Raw genomic sequence first — 9,747 nt, forward strand, 5'->3', positions numbered from 1 at the left:
TTATTAGAGTGGTCGCAAACTGGAACTGTAGAATTTTTCTTAATCAAACTTTCAGAATTTGTTCTTAATAAGAATTTCCAGATGATTCATAATTTGTGTTGATATGTTCAAATGAACTCATATATTTCCACAATATTGTCTGAATATTTCAAAAGGAAAATGAATGACATTTCAGTTTTGTTTCTGTTTTTGCAGAAGCATATACATACCCATTTTTTACTGGATGAACTTTGATTACCGTTTCTGTCCTCTCTCATGCTGCCCATAATTGGCATCCATGCCCTGTACAGCAAAGTAACCTCTAACAGTTTTCATTTTCAGAACTATTAATCACAATTTTATGGTAATGATACTCAGACCGTTATGCTGAAGCTGGTGACTCCTGAATAACTGGGCAACTCTTATTTCCCCTGAGAGAGCAAACCAGGGGACTGGGTTGCTGACCAGTACATTCAGCTCAGCCCTTCTTTTTTTTAATTTTTTTTTTTTTTTCCCCCCTTTTCCTGAACATAGTGGAGGTGATTGAAAAAAGCCCTCCTCAGATCCCCTCAGGTTTCAGAGAGGTGAAATTACATTTTTAATAAGATAAATAAAAACCCACTAAAGCCTCAGCAGAGGCTGATATTAGGCAAAACAAGTCCCTGTTGGGATCTTCGCTGCAGAATGGTGGTCAATGGTAGGAAAGTAGGAGAAAAGTAATAAAAATGCAATCCCCAAAGATTATAAACAGCCATGTTTTCTTTTATTTAATACAAATTATGTTTAATAATATATTTATTTATTAATTTTCAATCCAAAGGTAGCAACTGCAAAATGTCTGACTGAAAGGAACCACAAACCTAGAAAAACTTATCCCTGAACCCAGATACGTTTCTGTTCTCACAACAAACTTCCAGTCTTCTCCTTACTCTATCTACTGCTTACCTTTGAGTCACTTGTCCTCATTTTTTAATCAATCATTTTACTTTTGGATCTACCAAAATATGTGCCAGGAAGGAGAGGAAAAACACAACAAAAATCCACCTTGATTTTTGTACTGCTTACCTTTTATTACCATGAAAGAGAAATAAATAGGGGCTTTAATGTAGTACCAGGCTAAAAAGTGGTGATTCTGCTTGCGCTTTGCAAAAAACCCCCGCTTTGTGTCCGTGTGTCAGCCAGCAGTGACAGTTCAGAGGTCTTCACCTGCCATCTGAATGGCTTAAAAACGAGCAACAGGAACGTGAAGGAGACAGGTCTGCAGGGACGCTGCCGGCACTCGCTGCAGGATTTTACCCTTCCCCTTGCTAAGTCCCAAGATCGCAGGGTGTTAAAAACCTCTCTGTCAAAGCGTTTTGCAGCTCTCCAACACTCACCTGCGTGGACCTGCTTGCACCTCTGCCGCTGCCTTCCCGCTGGGCATCGCCGCTGCTCGCTCTGGTGAGCGCCGCGCGTGGGCTCAGGGGTCCCGACAGCTGCCTGCCTGTTGCCTTCAGCCCTGCCAGCGCCCCGCTTCCTCACCCCCTGCCCCCGGGAGTTGCTCCTGTGGCTCTCTAACTCTTCCTGCTGCCCAGCCCCTTCACAGCAGCCTCGCGTCTTCCCCAAGGTGAGGGTAGCAAGCTCCAGCCCAAAGCAGGGGGAAGGCTTTAAAAGGTCTCCAGCATTATCACTAAATACAGGCTCTGGTCCTGACAGTATGCAGGAAGAAGTGACAGGGACACGTTTTAATTTCATCTTGCGAAAAACAGTGTTTATTGCAGTATGGTTAGGTATAATACTTCTGTTGATAAAAGCATAATTTCCCAGGTCTTGGTGATCAAAAGTGTCACGATTATGACTTTATTCAAACTGTTTTCCTTCTTGGCATCTATCATCCAGCTCTCTTTGGATTAGTTGGTTGCCATAACCTAAAAAAAAAAGTAAAACAAGTGAAAAATCAGATTGTGAGACCCAGGAATTTGTGAATAGTATATTCTGCATCCAAGATGCAGGATTTAAATAACTGAAATGGGTTGACGGTTGGACTTGATGATCCTGCAGGTCTTTTCCAACCTTAATGATTCTATGAAATAATGTTTTTGCTGCACAGTCGCTTCTTAAAGTTTATATTAAATTAAAAAATAATTGATGTTCCAGACCTGAGCAGCATGTGCTGCTTCCTAGGGTACAATTGCAACAATTGGTGTTATTGATGAATGCAAATTTGAGTAACCACTTTTGAAGTCATACCAGTAAAATCTTTATAAATATAGCTGTGATATAAAGGGAGAAAGCATTCCTAAACATTGGGACTTATTTAGAAGTGAAAAAATAATTTGGATAACTATTTAAGAAGAGGATACTTTATTTTTGCTGCGGAGACTGCTGTTGCACTGGTAAAGGCTTGTCTACAGAGGTTACTTGTATGTAAAGTAGGACTTGAATCGAAAGTGATACAGCTTCCTGAGTAGGTGGCAGAAATGTCTATCAGAGAGACTCCCAGAAACAGCTCAGCGTCTGTATTCTCCAGCAGCAATACCTAGACCCTTACCTGGTGGATCCAGCTATTGTAAGCAGAGACCCGAGTGAAGACAGAAGGCTTGTGATAATAGTTGCAGCCAAGAGAAGAGCCAAAGCTGACGATACCATGCACTTCCCACCTGCCATCAGCACCTTGGCAGTTCAGTGGGCCACCAGAGTCCCCCTGGGACGAAGGAAGAACATAGTTAATGGCAGTCATAGTGTGAATAGCTCCTCCTTGGGTTTGGTTTGGGTTTGGTTTTTTTTAAGCTTTCCTTCCCATTAGGCCTGTTTGTGTCTGAAACCAAGCCCTATGAGCGGTGTTCTCTGGACTCACATTACAACTGGAGGTGATTCCATCCCCACCAGCGCAAACCATGGTGGTTTTCACTGTGCGTCCCCACCAGCTAGGCTTGGAACAAGTTGCATAATCCACCACCAGCAAAAGGCCTTGCTGCAGGTCATCTGGAAGGGCTCCGTTTGCTGGGAGGGAATAGAAACAAAGGAGTCATGGTACCAGCTGGCACTGAAGAAAGGACAAAACTGCATTGTTAAGTTTCTCCCAGGATGTGTGTACTATCCCTCCAGGTAAGAAACTCCACAGGGTCTGTATTAAAGGAGAAGCTGTATAATCCATTTCTTAGCTCCATTCTTGTATATATATTTTATATATATATAAAAAGGCCTTTACTAATAATTTGCGTTCCATTGAAAAATGTCTCTTTGTTAGAGAAATAAAGGGCTGCTCTTTGTTCAGGAGTTCGCAATTTACTTATCACTCTAGGAATTGGCTCTTCAGCCGAGCTGACACTTCTGCTGAAGTCTCTGAGATTTTCTTCACTTTACATCTACTCCCTTATATGTCTTTTCAGTTATTCAGCAGGGTATGTCAGGATTAGCAAATTCACCGGTCTGCACCACTAACACCGGTTCTAAATAGCTAATAAATAGCTAATAGCTTCTAAACTCTTAGTACAGGGCCCTCTAGTGCATCACTACCCCCATTACAAGCAAAAGAAAGAAAAGGCAGGGAAAAATCATGCAGCGTGAGCAAAGTGGGGCCTGATAAACTACCCCGCTACGTTGAGGTTGAGGGGATCCTGAGCACCACCAACAGCCTCTTTCCAATCAATCTCAAAGGAGAAGGCAGCACTGAAAGATATTGTTCCCCAATTTTGCAAATGCCCCAGTACTTACTCTGCAGTCTTCCCCATCCTGTCACGTAGCAGGCAGTGTTGGATGACAGGATGCTTTGTGCAGGGGGGAGGCAGGCCAGCTGAATCTGGTCACTTAAGGTGACGTGTTTCGTGAGTTTGATCAAAGCAATGTCGTACCTGTGGTCATATGGACGCGTTTGAGAGCGGGGAAGAGAAAGGGAAGGGGTGAAGAGGTTACAAACAGATCAAGACGCAGTAGCGTGAATACTTAGCAGTTATACAGCACTTGGCCTATTCAAAAGGGATGCAAGGGAGCAAAGAGGCCAGTACATGAGCAGTAAAGATTCCTCCACCCTCAAAGCAATGGGGAAATCCATGGACCAGAAGACTATTGCGTGCAGAACTGTCCACTTTCCTGCTGGCAGCTTTCTGGAAATTGCCTTTTACAGGATCTTTTCACTAAAACCAAGCATGTGTTAGGACTAACTCCAAGGACCTAGAAACTGAGGGGATTTCTTTGCTAATGCTCTTAGCCTGCAGCAGGACATAAGAATCCTTCAGTGACAAAGATATTGACCATTGATCAATAGTACTCTGTGTTTATGCCATTCGTAGGAGGGCTTCAAAGTGTGTTGTATAAATTAATTCGTTCCCCTCCACCATACGAAAGAAATCATTGCGTAGAGCAGCTTCCCACCCAAGCGTGAACATACAAAGCAGCATTTAGCCACTACAACTCAGCATGGGTCAGATTCAGGCGGTTTGATTTTTGCTGTGCATCTAATAACTGAAAAAATACTTGCCCAACTTACCCATTTGCAACGTTCTGTGGGTCCCAGTTCTCATTGACAATGATTTTTTCTGGAGGAAGTGCAATTGATCCTTCTTCCTCAGCTGCTAGGTTGTATTTTCCAAGAAATACTCGATATTTCCTAGAAGAACTGGGCAAGAAAAGGACTAACACTCAGTTATGCAGCTGCTTAGGCACCTGCGTCTTTGCCACCTGAGATATTCAGTAAGAATATCCTGAAGACCGTAGTCTCACATCACATGCATGATCTGTCTGGAGATGAACCAACATCTGACTGATTTGCTGATGACAAAGCAGTGTGTGCTAGGCATAATAATCATTTCATCCCCCAGCCATCCTGTCAGCTCCTGCTTAGGCCTCTGTAAACTCAAGATGCCTCCAATCTTTGCAGGATTCAGCTCCTATTCTTCAGTGAAGTAAACAATTTGGGCTGCTTTTTTGACAGTGATAAACAGCTTCACTGATAAACAGCTGTGTGATAGATATAATATGTAGGATTTAGAATAATAACATGCAGCCAATCCTTCTTATTTCATATGATGACATTTTTTACAACTTACTGTTACAGTAACCAAGGACATATAGCTACCAAACCGAAATAGGGTCGTCTCTGTGGAAGCGGTTTTGATGATGAAAGGGCTTAGCTGCACCTGAACATGTGTTTGTTATATTGCCCCATTATAAGAAGAGCTTACTGAAAATGACTGGTATATTCAAAGTGTTTGTGATTGTTTCTTCAGGGAGTGGACTGATTAGTTAATCTGTGGATCTCACTGCCACATATATTATAGAAACAGGCAACACAGCTGAATTTTAATAGCAACCTGAAAATATAATGAAGTTGGTAGTTATTTACCGAAAATGAAGAGTGTATAATTCAGGTTATTGTATGGGGTTTTTTCCTCCTCTACTTTTATTTCAAGAAAATGAAAAGGTGTCATTCTTCTTCTGACCTATTAGTTATAATCCAAAGATATGATGTGAAACTTGGAGCTTTTAACTGGGGAAGGGGAGAACTGTTTTGCTTCATCTATCTCTGGTCACTCACTGCTTCCTGGGTACAGACTTTAACTCCGTTCTTTACCTGATGCAGTGTGCAGCTGTCATCACCCAGTTGGTTGCAATGAGGGTTCCTCCGCAGGTGTGATGCCATTTATCTTTTGAATGGTATTGAAGGGAGGCCTGGAATCAAAGTATCAAGTAAGGCTCAGATTTTTGCATATTGATTTTTCACTTCCTTCCTGCACCCAGAACACAGCTTGTTGCTGGAAGATGGTGGGAGCCTTTTAAGCAACAAGTTTCCAACTCCTGGCCACAGAAAACATTTCCCTCCTTCCCTATCATCTAAAAGCTTGATTTTTTCTTTTAAATGTTGTTTCTTCCAAAGCTTTTGTAAGCCTGGGCCACATAGAGCATTTTATTCACTTTAGAAATGTATTTTTTTAACTCCATGTACAACTATGCTCCAGTAGGCATTGTATGCTCCACTGAATTCACAGTCGTCTTGCTTAAATATGGGATGGTGCCCAAGACCACCAACAGAACACGCAAGCCGGCATAACCAGCAAGAGGTGGCACGTTCAGAGCTTTCTTATAAAGATTGGAAACTTCGGGATTGATCAGAATGTAATATTCAAAACCAAAGACATGACAGGCAAGGTGCATCAAATGAAATGTAAGACCTGGTTTTGTTCAGCCATGTTGGGTGAGGGTAGCACAAGCCCAGTTGTTCCAGGGAAAGCACAAAATGACCAACCTGCCAGGGCCAGCTGTAAGGTCTCGCATTTTCCCCTCCAACGACTCTAGACACAGCGGGCGGGTAGGCAGGAACCCCGCAGCCAAAGGCTAGAAGACATACAAAATAGGATTTGTGTTTTAAAAGTAGGAGGTTTAAGAAAATGTCTGTAAGAGAGGGGTTTTTCTAAATATAGGCTGTGTTTGTACAGAACATTGCAAGGTGCAAATTCAGGCTGTGATTTAATGTGATACAAGTGAAGATACAGCCATCGGTCTAAGCTGACCAAAGTTATATAAAGCCTGTTTGAATGGTTTCATTTTTCTGACAGATAATCAAATCACGTTGGCTTAACCCAATTCTCATGCGTCAGCTGAGATGCAGCTCTTAGCCAATGCAACAATTTGACATGGATTAACTGTATTTCAGTGTATTCAAGCTAAGTAAAATAACTTTGAATTTGCTAAAGGCTCACAGCAGTAATGCTAATCCAGCCCCTGTAATAAGAACAGAATAGCACAGCACCTAGTTCCTGTTTGGAGAGTGCTTTTTCATTATCTGCCTATGCTGTATCTCTTTCTGCTTCACTGCAGAATGTCTAATTTCCCTAAAAAAGGAAAGTTGCTGTTAGATTTTAATTCATTTTTCCTTTAAAACTAATGCAGAAATTGGGTACGTACCTGCAGCTGCCAGGGTCAACACAGCAAAGAGGACTCCAAGCATGATGCCGGCCAGCTGTATGCTGCAGGCTCTGCTTTGCAAGCCATTTTATATATTAGCGTTTATCTCGGGGACACGTGACTCAAAACGCAGTTCTATGCTGATACCAATGGAAAACTTGTGTAATTATGGGATAATTTTTTATATGTACAAGTGCCTAAAAAACCAATTTAGATGGACCTTGGATCCAGGCTATATAAACAACTTGGTTAAAAAAAGTTCTGCAAGTTGCATATTATCTGTATCAGCTGTTTGCTTTCTCATTGCCTTGAAAGTTCATCACAAAGGTGTTTTCAAAGGCAAATGTTAAATGAATTATTCTAACACGTAATGGTATGTCAGCAGTAAGTGTCTGATATATCCAGCCAGTAACAGATTCAGGCATGTCAGCGGGGTTGGATTAGACGATCTCTGGAGGCCCTCTTCCAACCTTAATTATTGTATGAGTCTATGACTGCTTGAAATCTCATTTTGTTCTAGTTTTTGTGACTGATGGCAACTACCACTTTGTACTGACTGAAAACCTGCATCTTCTTTTCTAGATCAAGTTGCATGTGTTTTAGCAGGCCGTACTTCTTCAGTAAAACGAACTGTAATCCCTTTGGAGTGGAAGATGTTTCAAGCAATACAAAGAACGAGCTGTCCATGATGACGGAGAAACACTGGTGTAGCATGGTGAGCCAGGCTTCGCTCCTTTCCTGTTTAACTTGGTTAGAGCAGTAGCACGTCCCGGGAAGAGATTAGGATTCCTGCAGCATTGCAAACGAGCATTTTTACACCCCAAATCAGCACAGCATGAGCTTGTTAATGAAAAGGGTAAAACATTTTCACCAGTCCCAGAGCAGGCATTTAGACTGCTACAGAGCTGTAGTCTAAAGACACAGTCCACAAAAGGAAGTGTTGTAATTCATTACTGGCCATTTGAGATCAATGGCTTGATATCAACGCTTGCCCTTGTGTCTCTTTCTTCCTTTTTTTCTTCTACTACAGGAATTTTCCATCCTCTCTCACGTTTCTATCTGCCTACCCTTCACCTGAAAAACTGTCACGGGTTATTTAAAGAAAACATCCATCTCAAGCTGCACCAGGGGAGGTTTAGATTGGGTATAAGGGAAAATTTCCTTACTGCCAGAGCGGTCAGGCCCTGGCACAGGCTGCCCAGGGGTGGGGTGTCACCATCCCTGGGGCTGTTCAAAACGTGCAGACGTGGCACTTGGGGACGTGGTTTAGGAGTCCTGGGGGTGCTGGGTTGGGGGTTGGACTTGATGATCCCAGAGGTCTTTTCCAGACTTAATGATTCTGTGATTCTACCCCATAGGCCAGCTCACCCATAGGGAGCAAACGTATTAGAATGGAAACAAATATCATAACGCCAGTTTTGTAACTAGCGTTGCAATGTGCATACAGACCAAACCAGAGGTTTCACAAAAGCTGAAATAAATCTATTGTTTAACGTCAGTATTAACAAGCAGCAAAATCCCTGATTTTCATAGCTTCCATTCAGCAGCAGGTACTGATTTGTGTGAAAGCAGCCTGGAGCACACATGTGGAAGGCAGAAATATATAATGCTTTGCTGTTTTGTCTGCTTCTCAAGAATGTATTATCCTACCCGAACAATAACACTTGAGAAAGCTGCATTCTGCATTTCAAATGGAATCAACCAAACTCTGTTCTGGCATCTTGCATTTATTATCTGACAAAAGCAGAAATCAGGATTAACTGAGTGCAGAATTGAGATTCTAAATATTTTTTTCATTAGTTATTTGGCTTTCTTCCTAGTGTCTGAATTTACAAGCTAAACAACATACTATGCTTTTCAGTTGAACTTCCATGCCACTATTATTTTCATTGAATACCAACAAAAAATTAAGTAGAAATTTTGGATGTTCATGTACTGTTTCAACTCTCCTGTTTTATGGGTGCACTTGTAAACATGGAATTTTGTTGTGGGGTTTTTTTAAGCATTTCTGCAATCATTTCACAAATAACCTTCTGCTATCTTGCACACTGTAAATAGAAAAACCCTATTATTTCTTTTTCCCTCTCTTCTTTAGAATTCCATTACAAAACAGTTCTTTTATTATATGGGGGAAGGCTCATAAAAATCATGTTTTTAATGTAAAACACTCTCAAAGCGCTTTTGGTTTTTTCCCACCCCTGCTTTATGTAACGACAGCTATACATCTTTTCCAGGTCTAGTGTAAATAAGCTGAAGTATCTTTCTTGGATTCAGTGGGCATCATTCTGTTGGCAGTTCTGCAAGTGAACATCAAAAAGCTCAGCCTCCAGCTGATACCGTGGTGGCTTGGAAACAGCTCCCTAGAAGCTAAACTCTTCATGCCAGATGTTCCACAGAAACTAAGCAGCTCATCGAACTTCAGTAAGAAAGAGCAGGAACTCAGGTATGTCCTGTTAAAGCGTAATAGCTAATCTGTCTTTCAATGCACAATGTACTTAGTGTACAATTTATAATGTACTCCCTTGCTTCACTATCTTCAGTCTATGCCCTTATAGAGTAGTAACTATGCTAGACCAATTAGTAAGTGGAATGATCTGCAGGTACGTAACAGACACTGAAATCTACTTTTCTGAGGGAGGTTCTTCATCTGAAACTAGACAGTAACCTGTTTAAAAATTCAAAGTTAAATCTTGCCCTAGCTTTTCATTGGGAGCACAGCTGTGCCAAATTCATTACTTGCTGGATGGCCATTAAGTCTGCTACTTCATTGTTCCCTGGGATCCTTTCTGTGCATTCTTAAAACTAAAGCTTGGCCTGCATGCCTCAAGATAGAACAAGGTTACACAGAGCCAGGGCAAGGGAGATTAGCACCACCCTGGGTGTTTG

At 41.7% G+C, this 9,747-nt stretch overlaps 1 protein-coding gene across 1 annotated transcript; it reads right to left on the reverse strand.

Moving 5' to 3' along the window:
* Positions 1-1,578: 1,578 nt before the first annotated feature.
* Positions 1,579-9,102, reverse strand: LOC104048777 (chymotrypsin-like elastase family member 2A). The gene is made up of 8 exons (XM_009509337.2): positions 6,862-9,102; positions 6,203-6,291; positions 5,531-5,628; positions 4,448-4,576; positions 3,676-3,812; positions 2,816-2,961; positions 2,510-2,662; positions 1,579-1,886 (listed from the first exon to the last, which is right to left on the reverse strand). The coding sequence occupies exons 1-8, from the start codon at positions 6,902-6,904 to the stop codon at positions 1,869-1,871; spliced, it is 813 nt and encodes a 270-aa protein (XP_009507632.1). The 5' UTR covers positions 6,905-9,102; the 3' UTR covers positions 1,579-1,868.
* Positions 9,103-9,747: the final 645 nt, after the last annotated feature.

Source organism: Phalacrocorax carbo, chromosome 20 (assembly GCF_963921805.1).
Source record: "Phalacrocorax carbo chromosome 20, bPhaCar2.1, whole genome shotgun sequence".
Lineage (NCBI taxonomy): Eukaryota > Metazoa > Chordata > Aves > Suliformes > Phalacrocoracidae > Phalacrocorax > Phalacrocorax carbo.